Genomic DNA, 18,579 nt, shown 5'->3' on the forward strand with positions numbered 1-18,579 from the left:
TTTCTGGCCAAAGGACTGTAAAAGGGGAAGCTTAGCAGAGACCTAAAGGGGAGACAGACCCTCCCCAGGACTCCCCAGTCCCTATCCAGGATAGCAGGAGACCCCAATTCACTACAACATTGCCATTAGCAGGGCCTCCACCCCATCCCCAGACAGCAGTAGGCCGTATTTGCCACACTTGGGGCAACGTCCAGCTAATCTGCCCTTAGCAGTAGCAGAGATGGGGACCCACACCTACCAGTCAGCCCGTGCAACACCTGTAGAGATCAAGGAGTTCCTGTGATGCCAGAATAATAAAGAAGAGAATAGCACTGCAAGAGCTCTGAAAACTAAATTATCATAGGAAATACACAGCTCCCAAAAGCAGTCCAGGACCTACACACTAAACCTAAATAGAGTTATTTGCCTACAAAAATAGAAGATTTAAACAGGATAAAGACTCTCCTGACATTAATGTCTTAGATTCCAGGATAAAATTTTTTAAAACTCACACACCAAGAATTAGGAAAAACACACATGAATAAGAAAGAGAACCATGTTGATGCCAACACCAAAATGAACCACAATCTGGAATTATCTGACAAGAATTTTAAAGCTGTCATCATAAAAATACTTCAATAAACAATTAAGAATTCTCTTAGATAAAAAATAGAAAATTTCAGCAAAGAAACAGAGGTTATTTTTTTAAAAACTACCAAATGGAAACTATGTATACAACTGAAATATGCAATTTCCAAAATAAAAATGTGTTAGACAGGCTCAACAGTAGAGATGACAGGATAAATTCGGTCCTGAGGACAAGAGCAACAGTTTACTGGATCTAAACAACAGAGAGAAAATGGACTGAAAAATAAAGAACAGAGCCTCAGGGAGCAGTGAATAATAATAAAAAATCTAAAGTCCATGTGGTAGGTAAAATAATGGCCTCCCACAAAGTATCCATGTCTTAATCCTTGAAACCTGTGAACATTACCTTGTATTGCAAAATATATTTTGCATGTGTTTTTCAGTTAAACTAAGGATGAGAAGATTACCCTGGATAATCTGGGTGGGCCCAAGGTAATTATAAAGGTCTTATAAAGAGAAAGGGAGGAGAGTCTGAGAAGAAGATGACATAATGAAAGCAGAGGTCAGAGTGATGGGACCATGAACCAAAGAACAAGTACTGATATACTCAACAACATGGATAACCACGAATACATTATGCTGTGCGAAATAAACCAATCACAAACTGTATGACTCCATTTATATGAAATGTCCAAATCAGGAAAATCCATTCAGAAAATACATTACTAATTTCCAGGAGCTAGGAAGAGAAGACAATGGGAAGTTACTGCTTAATGGGAAAAGGATTTCTTTCTGGGGTGATGAAAATGTTCTGGAATTAGACAGCGGTTGCAAAATAGCATGAATATACTAAAAAACCACTGAAATGTACACTTTTAAAATGGTGGGGTTTATGTTATACAACTTCTACCCCAATTTCTTAAAAAAGATAAAAGAATACTACAAACAACTTTAGCTCGGGGCGCCTGGCTGGCTCAGGCGGTAGAGCATAAAACTCTTGATATCAGGGTTTTAAGTTTGAGCCCCACGTTGGGTGTAGAGATTACTTGAAAATAAAATCTTCAAAAAAACCAAAACAAACAAAAAAACTTTAGCTCATAATTACACAATTTAGGAAAAAATGGGCCAATTCTTTCAAAATAACTATCAAAACTCAGTCAAGATAAAACAGATAACCTGGGGCGCCTGGGTGGCACAGCGGTTAAGCGTCTGCCTTCGGCTCAGGGCGTGATCCCGGCGTTATGGGATCGAAGCCCCACATCAGGCTCCTTCGCTATGAGCCTGCTTCTTCCTCTCCCACTCCCCCTGCTTGTGTTCCCTCTCTCGCTGGCTGTCTCTATCTCTGTCAAATAAATAAATAAAATCTTTAAAAAAAAAAAAGATAAAACAGATAACCTGAATAATACTAACACTATTAAAGAAATCAAATTTGTAATTTAAAAATTCTTGAAAAAATCCCCAGGCCCAGATGGTTTCACTGGAGAATTTTACCAAACACTGACAGAAGAATTAATAGCCATTTTACACGTTTTCCAGAAATGCAAGAAGTGGGAACACATCCCAACTCATTTTATGAAACCGATTATTACCAATACCAAAAGCAGACAAAGACATCACAAGAATTCAGAAAATTACAGACCAATCTCTCTCATGAATTTAGCTGCAAAATCCTTAACAAATTAGCAAATTGAATCCAAAATAGCTAATACACCACAACCAAGTAACATGCATTCCAAGCATGCAAGGCTGGTACAATATGAAAAAAAAAAAAAATCAATGCAATATATATCAATAAGCTAAAGAAAAAAATCATATGATCATGTCATTGACACAGAAAATCATTAAAAAAAAAATTCAACACCATTCATAATGAAAAGCTCTCAGCAAACTAGGAAATGAGGGGAATTTCTTCAACTTCATAAAGAACACCTACAAAAAAACTTATAGCAAACAACATACTCAATGGTGAATGACCCAATACCTCCTTCTAAGAGTGGGAAAAAGGCAAGGATGTCCATTCTCATCACTCATAAGCAACAGAGTACTGGAAATCCTAGCCTTCATTATAAAGCAAAAGAAATAAGAGGCACACAGGTTGGAAAAGAAGAAAACAAAACTGTCCTTATTTTAGATGGCATGGTTGTTTATAAAGAAAATCCCAAGGAATGTACAAGAAAAGCTCCCAGAATTTGTAAGACAGTTTTGCAAGGTTGCAAGATACAAGATCAACATATGAAAATCAACTTCATTTCCATATGCAAACACAAGTAGAAACCAAAATTTTAAAATGCAGTATCATTTACAATTGCTCCCCCCAAATGAAATACTTAGGTATAAATCCAATAAAATATGAAGAGGATACGTATCCTGAAAATTATAAAATACTGATGAAAGAAAGCAAAGAAGATCTAAAAATTGGGAGAAACTTACCACGTTCATGGATTAGAAAACTCAACATACTGAAGATGTCAATACTCCCCAAAATGACTATATATAGGTTTAATGCAATTCCTTTCAAAACCCCAGCAAGGTATTTTGTACATAGACAAGCTCATTCTAAAGTTTATATGAAGTTCTTTTTATGAAAAACAAAGCTGAAGGATTCATACTATCTAACTTCAAGACTTATTATAGGTTCAAACTTCCAGTTATAAAAAAGGTAACTCATGGGGATATAAAGTACAGCATAGGGAATATAGTCGATGAAACTGTAATAACTTTATATGGTAACAGACAGTAACTGGACTTATCACGAGGATCATTTCAAAAAGATCAAAAATCAAATCACTATGATGTACACCTGAAACAGGCTACTGCTTGACAATTATACTTCAATTAAAAAAATACATATTAGGTTCTCAAAAAATAAATGCTGACTGATTAATTTTTTTAAAAAAGATTTATGATATAGTTAGAGTAATCAAGACAATATGGTATTGGCAGAAGAACAGAACCATCCATACAGAGAAATACTATTCAGCAAGAAAAATGAACAAACGATTAATATGCACAAATACTTGGATGAACCACAAGGGCATTATGCTGAGTAAAAAAAGCCAATCTCAAAAAGTTACACTTTTTTAGGATTCCATTTGTATATAACACTCTTTTTTTTTAAAGATTTTATTTATTTATTTATTTATTTATTTATTTATTTATTTATTTATTTGACAGAGATAGAGACAGCCAGCTTAACCGCTGTGCCACCCAGGCGCCCCTGTATATAACACTCTTGAAATAACAACAAAGATGGAGAACGGATGAGTGCTTGTCAGGGAATAGGGATGTGGAGAGAGGGGTTAAGTACGGCTATCACTAGCCCGGCTATCACTGGTCTGAGGGAACTCTTTGGTGGGATAAAGTTCTGTATCTTGAGTTTACTGGTAGTTCCACAAAAGCACACGTGTAACAAAACTGCATAGAACTATATAGATACACACACACAAATAAGTACAGTATACATATAACCAAAAAAATCTGAGTAAATTCTGTGGTTTGAGAGAAAAAAAAGCTGAGGCTTCAACCCATCCTCTGCCATTAACAACATAATCTTCAAACACCATTTGCACAATGTCACTCATCAGATCAGTAAACCACAGCAGCTACTTGACACTGTACCACCTGATAACTGAACAACTTGTTTCCCACATTCCAGGTGCAATTTATTTATCCCCATCTCCAGGCCTCTGCAGACGCCATTTACCCTGCTTTCTACGTATTAATCCATACCTGCCCCTCCTTTGAAAGCCCAACACACAACTCAGCCAACTTCAGGAAGCTTCATGCAAAACATACTTAGAGTCAAACTTCAGCCCCACTACTGTTAGCAGAGTAAGTCTTCATTTCCTGCCTATGTGCCAGGGACACATAAATGCTCAATAATTATCACTACTGTTCATTTCTTTACCCTTTATCTTCTTGTTAAATGTTTAAACTGTTAAAAGACATTGCTGTGTCTCAAGTATTTGGCACAGGGCAGGTTTTATACTTCTGAGGTACTTGAATCTTAAGCAAAATGCATGAGGAAAAATCACCCTCACCAACTCCCCATCTATACCCATTCCATTAACATTGGTTTTTTTCACCGTTTTAATCACTGGTATGACCAGAGACTAAAGACCGTCCTGTACAAATACTCAGCCTTGAACAAAACTGAATTGTAAATACTAAAAAAGGAAAAATGAGCAATCATTAAATTTTTCCTCCTTTCTCTACTTTTTCCCATCCCCTTCCCAAATAGCAATTTTTATCCAAATGTTGGAAAATGAGAACACAGGGAAAGAAAGAAAGAAAAACCACTGTTCTGTCCTCTCCTAGTGAGCTTTTTTTTTTTTAAGATTTAATTTATTTGAGGGAGAGTGAGTGAGAGAGAGCACAAGGGGGGGGGCAGGCAGAGGGAGAAGCAGACTCCCCACTGAGCAGGGAGCCTGATGTGGGACTCAATCCCAGCAAAAGACAGACACTTAACTGAGACACCCAAGCGTCCCTCCTAGTGAGCTCTTAAACTGCAGTCTTAACATACATTACATACAGAATGGATAAAGTATATGAAAATATGAATGAGCTTTCTCCTAAAATTCTTCAAACTGGGTAACTATATCCCTCAAGACAGAAAAGGAGATGCCCAAAGGCATGAGGAGGACTAAAAAAATGTTTAGTCTCTGGCCACTTTACTAGACATAGAAATTTAAGAAAGAAAGTTAAAAATGGATATTATTCCTAACTGTGAGGGAAAAAATAAAGGAAATCAGCTGAAGATAATTTCCTCCAAATCTTGGCCAGCCATCATTATAACAGATACATATTCTAAAGATTTTAAGTGTTCTTTAGTAAGGTTTTGCATTCAACTAAAGAGCTAGCCCAGACTCTTCATTCTGAAAGATTAAGGCACTGTCACCTGAATCAAGGGAAATATAAGGAAATTACAATTTTGAAAACCCTTTTCTCTTGTCAGCGTCATGTTGCAAATTAAAGCTCCTAGAACTGGTAAAACAGCTGTAAGAATAGTCATCATCATAAAAATCGTGCTATTCTCTCCATACAAAGATGAAAATAAAGACACACTGCCATATGCTTTGAGTGATTATTCACACAGCCTGATGGTTTTGTAATGAATCATCTTTCTGTCCCCTATTCACTCTGGTAATCTCTCATCTCAACGGATGGTAACTCCATCCTTCTGGATGCTCCAGCCAAAACTCTTAGAATCTTTTCACATCTAATCCAATGGCAACTCTCTAACTCCAAACTATGTTATATCCAGCATCTGATTACTTCTCACCACCTCTAATACTACCTCTCCCCACTGGATAAACTCTTCTTCCCACCCTTTCACCCTTACAAAACTTTCTCTACACAGCAGATTTGAATTATCCTTTTAATACACAGTTATATTCATCCTCTGCTCAAAACCCTGCAATGATTTTCATTCTTACTCAAAGCAAAAGCCAGGTACCCACAATGACTTACAAGGTTTCACCTCATCTTATGGTCAGGACCACACAACCCTACCTCCTTTCTCTTCTGATCTCTTCCCCTGTCTGCCTCCTGAGCACATCTCACTCTGCTCCAGCCACTCTTGCCTCCTATTCCTTAGTCACATGAGCATGCTTCCATTCCACGTCAGGGCCTTCACTCCTGCTGCTCCCTCTGCCTGGAACAAGCTTTCTGCAGATAACCACAATATTCACTTCCTCACCTCCTTCAGGTCTTTTCTCAAATATCATCTTCTCAGTGAGGCTTTCCCTGACCTAGTTAAAACTCACCTCTAGGGGCGCCTGGGTAGCTCAGTGGGTTGGGCTTTGGACTCTTGATTTAGGTTCAGGTCATGGTCTCAGAGTCCTGGGACTGAGCCCTGTGTTGGGCTCCGCGCTCGCTCAGTGCGGAGTCCGCTTGAGACTCTCTCTCCCTCTGCCCCTCCCACTGCTCTCTCTAAAATAAACAAATCTTTAAAAAAAAAAAAAAACTCACCTCTATCCCTAGCAGTCTCCAACCCCTTTCTCTGCTTTATTTTTGTCTTTTATCACCACTAGATTATAAACTCCATAAAAGCACGGATTTCTGTCTGCTTCACTGCTGTATCCCTAACATCCAGAACAGTACCTGCCACGTAATAGAAGTTCAAGGGAAAAAATTACTCACTTAAGGCAGAGCAAACATAAAAATGGCCCAGTCTTCATGGGCATGAGCTCATTATTACCATCAGGAGCATTAACATCTATCGAACATTTATTCTGTGTGCCACGCTGAGCACTTTTTTTTACTTGCACTTCACTTTTTCATCTAATGCAATAATAATAATAATAATAATTACAAAAATAAGACTTAGGTCATAAACTAGTAAGAGGCAGAGTAGGGTCTAGAAACCATAACTACAGGATGACTCAATACCATGATCTTAACTGGTTAGCAACTGCCGCTTTAGAGTAAAGCTAACACTTATTAACTGATTACTATGGTTAAATTACTTACTCATAATGTATTCAACTATTTTAATTAAAAAAAAAAAACAACACCAAAGCCAACATTTTTAGTTGCCTATTCAACACAAAATTTTCCCTTCTTTAATAAGAGAACCTTGACCTATTTTGTTTGAAGTAATAATGTGCCCAGCTAAAAAGCTTTATTTCTTAGCCTCCCTTGCAAATGGCCAAATTACATGGTTCTGGCCAATAAACTAGAAATGGAAGTCACTGGGTAAGGCTTCCAGGAGAGAAAGTTCTTTGAAAGGGAGCCAACTCAGGCATCACATGCCTTTGTCCTTTTGCCATGTTCTTCCAGCCTAGAACACAAGCATGAGGCTAGGAGTAGAACAACTACGCTACAACTATGAGAATGAGAGTTACATGCTAAGTGCGGTGGAGTAAAAACTAGGAGCCTGGGTGCTTAATTAGGGCACAGAGGCTGCCACTCCAGTTACAGAAGGCGGAAAAGGTACTTTACTAAGCTATTATTATTTGTTTTCCATTACATGCAGCCAATGCAATCCCTATCTGATATAGCCTTATGAGGTTGTTGGCCCAATGCTGGCCTTTATTGACTGTATCACCATAGCTAAGTCTCCCAATCAGGGGGAGAAAATACACTAACCATTAAGCCATCATGCTTTATCAATAGAATGATGCTTATCATTCTATTGATAAAGCATGATGTCTTTCACATTTATGGAGGGGCTAGAGGTAGGATCCTGGAATCTGTAGGTGACAACCACTACTTTCAGATACCAAAATGTGTGGCTAGTGAACAATAATGAAAATAAAAAAGGAGAGGAGAAAGTAGAGAATAAAGCTAATGAGTTGCCCTCACCAAAGTACTGAAGCTAGAGAAATCATACCTTATTAAAAACAGACCTTAAGGGGGCACCTGGGTGGCTTAGTTGGTTAAGCATCTGCCTTCGGCTCAGGTCATGATCCCAAGGTCCTGGGATTGAGCCCCACATAGGGCTCATTTGCTCAGTGGGGGAGTCTGCTTCTCCCTATGCCTCTTCCCGCTGGCTTATGCTCTTGCTCAATCTCTCTCTCTCTCTCAAATAAATAAAATCTTTAAAAAAGTTTATTTGTGAGAGGCAGGGGGTGAGGAGGCACCTGAGGGAGAGAGAAACCCAAGCAGACTCTGCTCTGAGCACAGAGCCTGAAGAGGCGCTCAATCCCATGACGCTAGTATCAGACCTGAGCCAAAACCAAGAGTCCAACACTCAACCGACTGTGGCACCCAGGCACCCCAACCCTACAAATATTATAGGCTAAGTAGAAAGTGTAAAAAAACAATTACATTTCAAATAAATGCATGTGCTTTGATCAGAAAGGAAACATCACTTAACCACTACCTTAAAATACAATTCTTTGAAAACAGAAAATTCAAATGATCCCTCAAACTTCTTTTTCTGAACTCTAATCATTTGTTTCCTGAAAAAATTAAGTGTAGTCTGAAGAAATCACAAAGATTCATTTTGAAGATTATTGCTTATTACAAAATATTGTATTCCGAACATTTCAGCATGGAAGCAAATTCAGAATAAGAATACACCACTTTGTTGAGGCTGACTACTTGTAATAAGCTATAGTTCAAGGAAAAGAATCTTTTTCCCCTCCCTGTTGGGAACTTTTGGGAATTTATAAATGAGGGGGAGACATTTAAAACTTACAAAATAGGACACACAAAAGAAAAATTCTACTATATCCAAAAGGGTCACCTTCAAAGTATCTGCTCCTATTAATTTTTCATTGTAATAGTATTTCCCTTAATCCTTCATTGTAAGAATATTTCCTTTAATTAATTTCACTTAAACCCTCAAAATTTCCCTTCATCAGACTATGACTATTATCTTCCATTTTATATACAAAAACCAATCAAATTCCTACACAGAAACAAGGATGCTGAATTAGGCAACAGGAGAGTTGGACACAGGTGTTAGCTGTGCACTAATTAGCTCTATGACTTTAGACGGTCATTTTACCTTTTTATGGCCCAATGTCCTCATCTGTGAAACAGATGGTTCATCTTACCTCACACCATACCTTAAAAAATTAACTCGAAATGTACTGGAGGTCTAAATGTAAGGGCTAAAACTATAACACTTAGAAGAAAACACAGGAAAGAAAGTCTTTGTAATGTTGGATTAGTAAAAATTTCTTAGCTACGCCACTAAAAGTATAATCAATAAAAGAAAAAGTGATAAATAAAACCTTATCGAAATTCAAAACTTTTTTGCCTTAAAAGGCACCATTAAGAAAATGAAAAGACAAGCTAAAGACCAGGGGAAAAATACTTGAAATCATGTATCAGGTGAAGGACTGACAACCAAATGAACACATACACACACACCCTATAACTCAATAGGAAAATAAACCAAGTGCAACCCAAATGGGCAAAACATCTGAATAGACATTTCACCAAAGGAGATATATGAAAAGCTAGTAAATAAACACATGAAAAGATACTCACCCTCACTAGCCATTTAAGAAATGCAAAACAGAACCACTAGATACCACTTCATACCCACCAGGATGGCTATAATCAAAGACAACAAATGCTGACAATGATAAATAGGAACCCTCATACATGGCTGGTGGGAATGAAAAATGATCCAGTCATTCTGAAAAGGTTTTATCAGTTTCTTAAAAAGTTAACCATAAATTTACCATATGACCCAGTAATTCCACTCAAGGAAAATGAAACATGTTCACATGAAGATTTGATGAGTGAATACTCATAACAGCATTATCCCAAATCGCCAAAAAGCAGAAACAACCCAATGTTCATCATGCGGTGTCCAATAAAAAGGAATAAATGCACTGATACAGGCCACAACATCAATGAACTTCGGAAAACATTACAGTAAGTCAAAGAAATCAACATAAAGGGGGCGCCTGGGTGGCACAGCGGTTAAGCGTCTGCCTTCGGCTCAGGGCGTGATCCTGGTGTTATGGGATCGAGCCCCATGTCGGGCTCCTCTGCTGTGAGCCTGCTTCTTCCTCTCCCTCTCCCCCTGCTTGTGTTCCCTCTCTCGCTGGCTGTCTCTATCTCTGTCAAATAAATAAAATCTTTAAAAAAAAAAAAGAAATCAACATAAAGGATCACATATTATATGATTATATTTACATGAAATATACAGAAAAGGCAAATCTATAGAGGCAGAAAGTAGATTTGTGGTTGCCTGCGGCAGGGGGTGGGAACAGGGAGTGACTGCAAATGGACATGAGGCATCTTTCTGGAATGATGGAAATGTTCTAAAATTGGACTGTGGGGATGACTGAACAACTCTGTAAATTTACTAAAAAATTACAGAATTGTAAACTTATACAGGTGGATTCTGTGGTATATAAATTATAACCCAGTAAAACTGTTTTTACAAATGAAAAAATATTTGCTAAGTGAAATAAGCCCAACACAAAAGACAATATGTTGTTATGACCTCATTTACAGAAAATGTCCAGAAAAGGCAAACCTATAGAGACAGAAAGATTTGCGGTTCCTGGGGTTGGGGGTGGGAACAGGGATTAACTGTAAACAGGCACAAGGATCTTACTGGGTGATGAAAATACTCTAAAACTGAATTATGCTGGCTGGTGCACAGCACAGTAAACCTACTACAAACCACTGGATTTTGTACCTAAAAATGGGTGAATAGCATTAAATTATACCTCAGTAAAGTTATTTTTAAAAATAAAATGGTCAAATCACATTGGAGTTCTTAACCTTTTACCCAGGACCCACTTTAAGAATGAGATGAAGACTAACCTTAACCCAGAGGACTAAGACTCCCTTTTGCCCACTCACAGACCCCCCTATTGGCACGAGGATACCAAATCAATAAGTTTCTAAGTGTCTAGAACCCTATGCCACCTTTAACAGCTGGGCATAAAAAATGACCACAGAAAGATGTATACCTTACCAGAAAGGAAAGCAAAATTCCTCTTCCAAAACAATGAAAAGGATCCCCTTCCCTTACTTTTCAGACATCATTTTCAAATCTCTCACTTAATTTCTTTCTTCAATATGAAACTGACTGAGGCACACAGAAGCAATCAATCAAGACAGAGACCTAGCTAGCTGTCTTTAGAACCAACCAGTATATGTCAAATACCCAGCAAGGACATCCATGACGTGGCTTAAGGAAAAAGATATGATTTCTTTCAGATAAAACTTAGCCCAGATTTGTTTTGAAACAAGAGGCAAAAAAAAGGAAAAAAGAAAAAAAAAAGAAATATGATAAAGTCTAAAATACAGACACATTGCAATAAACACAACTCTTAAGGCAGCTAAAGAGTTTTCAGCCAGTCTTTGTTATAACTAATTTTAGGACAGGATGCTGATCTAGCAAAGGAGACAATCTCCTTCCTCCAATACAGAGGGGTCTGCTCACGTCAGTGAGATTGAGCTTCTGTGCAGCTAAACCCACCCCCTTTTGATTTTTAAAGTCATTGGATTATTGTTGTCCAACAAATACTCCCCTCATCCCAAGTCCCCACCCTCCCCCAGTCACTGTGCCTGAGAATTACAATCCACGTTTGTGCAAGTTTTGGTCTCTGCCAACTGGTATTCCTGGACCTCAAATCCACTCCACGCACAGCAGCCAGATCCCTCAGATCATGACCTGTCTCTGCTTGAAGCCCTCCAATACACTTAGAACAAAATTCCAAAAACCTTACCAAGCCTGAGAAGATCCCCTTTCTATCCTTGCCAGTTTTCCTTCAGGTCCTGAAACCCATCAAGCTCTTTCCCTCCTCAGGTCCTTTGCACTTCCTCATCCCTCAGTAGGGAAAAATCTTCCCTGGAATCCTAAGAGTCCTCATCCTTCAGCGTTCAACTTAAATGTCAACGCCTCAGAAAAAGAATTTTCCTTTAAATCACCCTAACTAGGTCTCCAGGTCACTCACTATCAAAACATCTTGTTTATTTCCCTCCTAGCACTTGCCAAACCTTGAAATTCTTTTCATTTGTCTACTTATTCAATGTCTACCTCCCTGACTACAATGTCACTCCCGAACAGTAGGAAGTTGTGTCCACGTTGCCTCGGTGCCCGGTACCTTCAGCTTCATCTGGAGAGGATCCTCAGCTCCACGCCAGCAATGTTTGGCACTTCGTGGGCACTCTAGTGTTCTCACACCCGCGCGGGATTGAACTAAAACCCCCTATCCCACAATCCCCAAAATAGGTGGCTGTGCCCACAACTCAACAGCCTCATACAGCCTCCTAAAGGCCTATCCAGTGCCTGCACTTTTCTTCCCCTCCCAGACCCATCTATCGCTCAGGTTCAAATATCTGTCACTACCCAAATCGCTCACGAGCCCCTCAAACCCCACCCCACCAGCCTCACAGGCTCGCCACATAATCCCCTCCCCGCCTCGCACGCGCTGCACAAACCCGGAGGCTCACCCACGCACCCTACAAACCCCGGACCCCACGAGCGCCCACGAGTTATCTGTGAGTCCTGCGCTCCCCGAGCTCCCGCGGGTCCCCACGTTCCAGCGTGTCACCCGCCGCCCCACGCGGCGCCTCCCCCCTCAGCGGCGCCAGCTCTCACCGATCACCTCCTGCAGCTCGTAATCGTCCCTGTTGATGGACCAGGGCAGGGCGCTCGAGTCCTCGGACATGACGGCCGCACGGATCGCGATCCTCCCTCAAACTCGCTGACCTCTCTCGTCTCCTCGCCGCGCCTCTCCCCACCCCCAACCGCCGCCGCCGCCGCCGCCGCCGCCGCCGAGCCCCCACCAACCGCCTTGGGAACAGCCTCGGGTCGGACGGCGTCTGGGCGCGGGGTCACCGCGCGGCAAAGCGGCGGGGACTCGAAGCTGCGGCGGGGACTCGAAGCTCCGGCGGACCTCGCCTGCTGCTCCTCCGCGTTCGGCACTCCCCGCCCGGCCCAAGTCCCGGCCTCGGCCTCCGCTGCAGAAGCGACAGGGTATTCGCCTGGGCCCAACCCCTCTGTCCCGCCCTCCACCCCAGCCCCACGCACGGGCCAAACTTTCCCTTCTCCCTCCACCTGCCGACACGCAGCGCGCTGACGTCACCGCGCCGGGCAGGCCCCGCCTTGGTCCCGCCTCCGGCCGCCATCTCAAGTGTGGCTGTATAGGCACCGAGCCTGCAAGAATCCCGAGAAGGTGGAAGTTGACAGTGGAAGGGAACAAATGCTTAGGAAGGAGTTCAGAGAGGGTATCGGAAGGCCAGAAGAGGGCCTAAAGTAGCCAAAAGGGGGTAGCCACACTAATCATGGAGACCAAAGGATGCTCAAGTGGAGGGGGCGGAGCCACTCCTTGGGTCAGGGGCACGTTGCCGTCTCCGTCGTCTCATTTATTGGTTTGTTTGAGAAGGAATCAGAAAGGCAATGGGTGGGTGTGGACGTCAGTCAAAGTTAGTCCCGCCTCTAGACTCTCCGCACGCTTCTCAGCGCCAGGACCGCGTGAAGATCGCCAGTACCTTGCTAGCTTTGCCCTTTTCCCGGAGTGATGTCACTGCGTAACCGTCACACCCTCGAGACGTGCAAACGGTTTGGCAGGGTGTGGAGAAGCTGGAGGGCGCAGCTGGGTGGGGTAGCCTTGGGGTGTGGACAACTGCCTGCTAGGATGAAAGGCCTTGAGCTGTGGGCCCGGAATGGAACTGGAGGCTTGCCCCTTGACGACACTTTTCTCAAGGCGGAAGTGCTCTCTTCAGCGTTTATCGCCGCCCTCTCTGTCACCTTATTGGGCACGGAGGGAGTTCTTGTCCATTTTCAACTTTGGGTCCAGAGCTCAAACCTGTCTTGGGGCCCTCGAAAAGTTGAGCTTTTTGTCTTGCCGCGGCTTGGGCCATTAAAGAAGTGATATTCTGTCCATGTGGTTCAGCGTCGTTGCAAGGGCCTTGACTTTTGTGTGACCTCCCTGAACCTGAGTTTTCTCAGGTTGACCACTTAAGTCCATTGGGGAAATTCCTGAGGTGAAAATTGAACGCGTTTGGTAAAATGGAAGAAAGAGTATCGGCATGAGTTGTGCCTGGTCCAAAACTGTTCCCTCGAGCACCTTTCAGACGTTAATGACAGTAGTTATTAAGGAAGAGAGACCTTCGCTGAGACCTTCCTGCCAGGCCCTGGAAGTCCTGTGCTGAGGTCTGCTATAGGAGTGCCACTGACCATAAAACAAAAGTAGTCAACTAGGAGCTGCGAGAATGGAACTGTTAGGTTTCCACCTGGTTGGTGGGATTGGAGAACGTTTCTTGTGGAAGACGTGGCATTTGTACCAGGCCCTGCAAAGGTAACATGATTTCAACAGGTGGGAAATTTAGAAGATAGAATATTCCAGTCGCAGCCAAAGGGCCATTTCCCAAGTTTGAAAGCAGAACACAGGCCTTGCTGCAGGAATTGATTTCAGCCATTACCACTGACACCTTTACAGCCATGTGCTGCCTTTCTTTTTGCAGGGAGAAGAGGGATGAGGATCAAATATATCAGATAGGAGCTAAATCTGTTGGTAAAGATTAGAGATCTCAAGGTTTGTACTGGTTAAAAACAAATCCATAGAGATTGTTAACCTGGGATTGTTGGCCTGCATGGACCGTGGACAGACTTCAGAAGTTTGTGTAAGTTTTGTTTTACTCCCTTGAAATTACATGCAGAATAGTATATACTTCAGGGTGAGATTTTGACCACCTTCCTTTCTCCCCCTTCCCCAAGGAAAAGAGCTACTAACCTAATAGTGAAAATTAGTATATTAATTGACCCACATTCTTGATGGGTGGGGAGGGTCACTATACATTCATCAATGAGTTCTTGTCTCCCTCCTCCACACACATAGCTTGATGGTGTAGTTGAGCCGAATCTGCTCTGCAGGTCTGATCATTTTATTTTGCCTGCTCTGGGGCTTTCTCCATGTGGCCTGAAGAGGTTAAGAGTCCGTGTTTTTAATGAGCAAGGAATTGGTGTCTATTGGAGCCCGGGAGCCCAAACCTCAACCTCTTTCTCTGGTTATGGAGTATCTTCCATGTGAGAACATTGTCATAAACACCGGGTATACAGTGGTAAACAAAGTGGCATAGTTCCTGTTTTCATGGAGCATATATGTCTAGTAGAGAAACAGCAAACAACTAAGCATATACGTAGATAAATAGTTATGTCATAAGGCATCATGCGGAAAAGGCCGGCACAGATCTTCTTCAACTAATGATTGGGTTATGTCCCAATAAACCCATCGTAAGTTGAATATTGTAAGTGAAAAGGCACTTAATACACCTAACCCCCAAACATCATAGTTTAGCCTGGCCTACCTTAAACATGCTCAGAACACTTGCATTCACCTACAGTTGGGCAAAATCATCTAATACAAAGCCTGTTTTATAATTAAGTATTGAATATCTCATGTAATTAATTGAATACTGTATTGAAAGTAAAAAACAGAATGGCCATATGGGTACAGGATGGTTGTAAGTGTATGGTTGTTTACCCTGGTAATTGCGTGGCTGACTGGGAGCTGCAACAGCTGCCCCTGGCCAGCTTCACGGGAGAGGGTTGTCCCACATAGCACTAGCCTGGGAAGAGATCCAAATTCAAAATTTGAAGTACAGTTTCTACCAAATGTAGAATGTACCATCATTAAGTCTAAAAATTATAAGTTGACCCATTGTAAATTGGGGACCATCTGTATACCGTGCTAGAAAATACTTAAGGAGTTTGGCAAACACCCTCTATGAGAAAACTGTAGAGGACGCCATTCATACAGAGAATATTTTAAACAGGTAAAAGGGGTTTTAGGCACTTTTGAATCTATTAAAGTGATACTTTCATTCCTCTTAGGCTGCTGGTCCTTGTATATGGCTCCCTCAGTAATGTTTTGGAAGATGGAAGTGGGAGGAGGGAGAGAAGTTAGGGTGATTCTGGAAGCCTGGCCCTAATTTCAAAATTTTACTAAATCCTACCTAGGTTTCTTGAAAGTATGACGTATTTTCCTGGGGAGAGAGACCTTGTTTTTCCCTCACATTTTCAAAAAAGTGTTTGTGTTAGTTTGGGTTTCTCCCAAAATCAGGCACTGAAACCAGGATTTGGATGCAAATAGTTTATTTAGGAGGTGTCCCCAAGAGGCACTCTGACAGAGTGGAGAAGTGAGACAGGAAGGAAAGTCATTAAAGGATGAATTAATGAGGGGTTACTGTGTGGGCTCAATCATGCGGTGAACTGCCTGAGAAACAGGAACACGCCCCAGAATTGTCCCACGAAGAAGCAAGGTAGCTGAGGTACTTACCCACCACCTCCTTTCCCTCTTTAGGTTATTAATGCTCCTGTACTTCTGTCCAGCTCAGTGCTGGGAAAAACATGCTCCTGAAGTCAGAGAATGCACTCGGGCTACAGACACAGGCAGTCTTCCTCATGTACTGGAATGCTCTGAAAGCAAACTCCAGAGTAAGCCCAAAAGGTATAGACAGCATCTACTACAGTGTATAACCCAAAAGTCGAGAATCACTGCCTGGACTGAGAAACCCAGAGGGAAAGTATATTCAGGCTTCACCTTTTTTTGTTGCCTTTAAGCAGCTTACCTGCATTGTGTTCTGCTTTTAGCACCTGCAGGATAGAGGAAAAAGGACTGATTTCAGGACTAGTGATGCTTTCAAGTGGTAATTACAGTTGTAATAATTCAAGTTTTTTAGGCTCCTTTAATGAAAGAAAATTTTTGAAGTATAGAAATCGATGTGTATCCTATATAAGTAACCTGAATAAAGAAAAGCACAATTTTATGTCTTTGTTATAAACCAGTTTTCTCAGCACTTCCAATGTCAGTGCCAGGACCAGCTGTAGATTGCTAGAGTCTGCCCCCCACCTCATCAGTCCCTATCACATGTCACATGTGGTATAATATCATCTCTTGTTATGAAAGGGGACAACACCCATACCTTACGTAGGTGTGCTTCCCCCCTTGTGCCTGGAACAGTACCCCATACAGGCACATATTCAGGTGTTGTGGTGAATAAATAGATGGAGCATGAGACTATAGGAGACATGCACAAACTAGGAGAGTGGAGCCTGGTGAGAAGCTGATATCTTGGCAAACCCAGGAAATGAATGTCCAAGGGGACAGGCACTCAGAGCGTGTAAGAAATAGGTAGGTGCGAAGGTTACTGTAGGAAAATAATCAGTCTGTGTAGGAAGGAGAATCTCAGCATCACGCTGGATTCTGAGCCAGGGAGTAGCTTGAGGTTCACCTCAGACTGGCACCTTGCTGCCAACTTGATGAGCTCAAGCCGAGTTAAGGAAAAGATGGGAAATACCTCACTGAGGTAAAGCAGGTTGCTAGGTGCCTGCTCCATTTCAAACACTACTCTTAAGTTTACTATGTCTGAAAACCTACCTCATTAGGGTGCTTATTGTAGCATCATTGTAATAGGGAAAAACTGGAAATAATCTACATGTCTGTTGACAGAGGACTGGCAATTGTTTGTATATATTACTTGAAACATTTCAGGGTACATAAGAAATGTGTGTGTCGTTATAATTAATGCTAGCTGAAATTACAGCCCCAAAAGTTGACTGGTTTAACCCAAAAGCTTATTTCTCACGTAAAGTCCAATGCAGATATTCTTAGTTCTTCTCCTCCAAGCAGAGAATCAGAGATGTTGGATTCTAATGTCTGTGGAGCCATCTACTAGGGCCTCCTTGGAGCCACCTACTAGGGCCTCCTTGGAGTCCTCCACTGGACTCTGCATTCAGCCAGCTGGTTAGCTAAGAGAGAGAAAACCACGAAAGGTAGCGGACACTGGAACTTGTGTCTGTTACTTCCTCCCATGTTTTGTTGGTCAGACCGGGTTGTCTGACCCCAACCAAAGTCAAGGAAACTGGGACATGGCTTCCCCTGTGCTCAGGAAGAAGAAATAAGAGTGGTGAGCATCTGGCCAATCTTCTACCGCAGCTGCTAACTTTCGTTGTCTCCAGGCCAGTGCTACTGACTTGTTGAGGAAGAGGAGTAGAAAGAATATGCTTTTGTACACATTGTATTTTATAAATCCAAATATTACCTGTTCAAAAATTAATTAAAGAGGAGACTGAAATTATGGGTCATCCATACCGTGGACTATTAGACAGCAGTTAGAAAGAGTGAAGTACGTCTATGCGTATTGGAATGGGATGATCTTCAATAAGGTAAACAAGCAAGTTGTGGATAAATTAGATTTCAGCGTTGCTTAGTTTGGGCTACTATAACAAATTACCGTTGACTGCTTGTTTAAACAACAAACATCTTTTTCTCACAGTTCTGGAGTGGAGTCTGGGAAGTCCAAGATCAAGGTGCTGGCAGATCTGGTGTCTGGTGAGAGCCTGCTTCCTGGCTTGTGGATGGTTGTCTTTTCATTGTTTCCTCATATGGCACAGAGCAGAGAGCAGGAGAAAGCCTTAATCCCATTTACAAGGGCTCCACCCTTATAACTCAGTTACCTTCCAGCGGTAATCCTAATAGCGCGTCCAGGATTAGGATTTCAGTATATGAATTTGGGGGAGGCACAAACGTTAAGTCTATAACATACGTGTATGTGAATATATAGAATAAGTTCTGGGAGATG

The 18,579-nt window shown here is 41.7% G+C and overlaps 1 protein-coding gene across 1 annotated transcript in view; it reads right to left on the reverse strand.

Moving 5' to 3' along the window:
* Positions 1–13,000, reverse strand: part of OXSR1 (oxidative stress responsive kinase 1) — a 90,953-nt gene extending 77,953 nt beyond the window's left edge. Inside the window, exon 1 of the mRNA XM_034662234.1 lies at positions 12,593–13,000. Within this exon, the coding sequence (XP_034518125.1) occupies positions 12,593–12,662 (70 nt within the window). The 5' untranslated portion in view covers positions 12,663–13,000. The remainder of the gene's footprint in view (positions 1–12,592) is intronic.
* Positions 13,001–18,579: the final 5,579 nt, after the last annotated feature.

Source organism: Ailuropoda melanoleuca, chromosome 6 (assembly GCF_002007445.2).
Source record: "Ailuropoda melanoleuca isolate Jingjing chromosome 6, ASM200744v2, whole genome shotgun sequence".
NCBI lineage: Eukaryota > Metazoa > Chordata > Mammalia > Carnivora > Ursidae > Ailuropoda > Ailuropoda melanoleuca.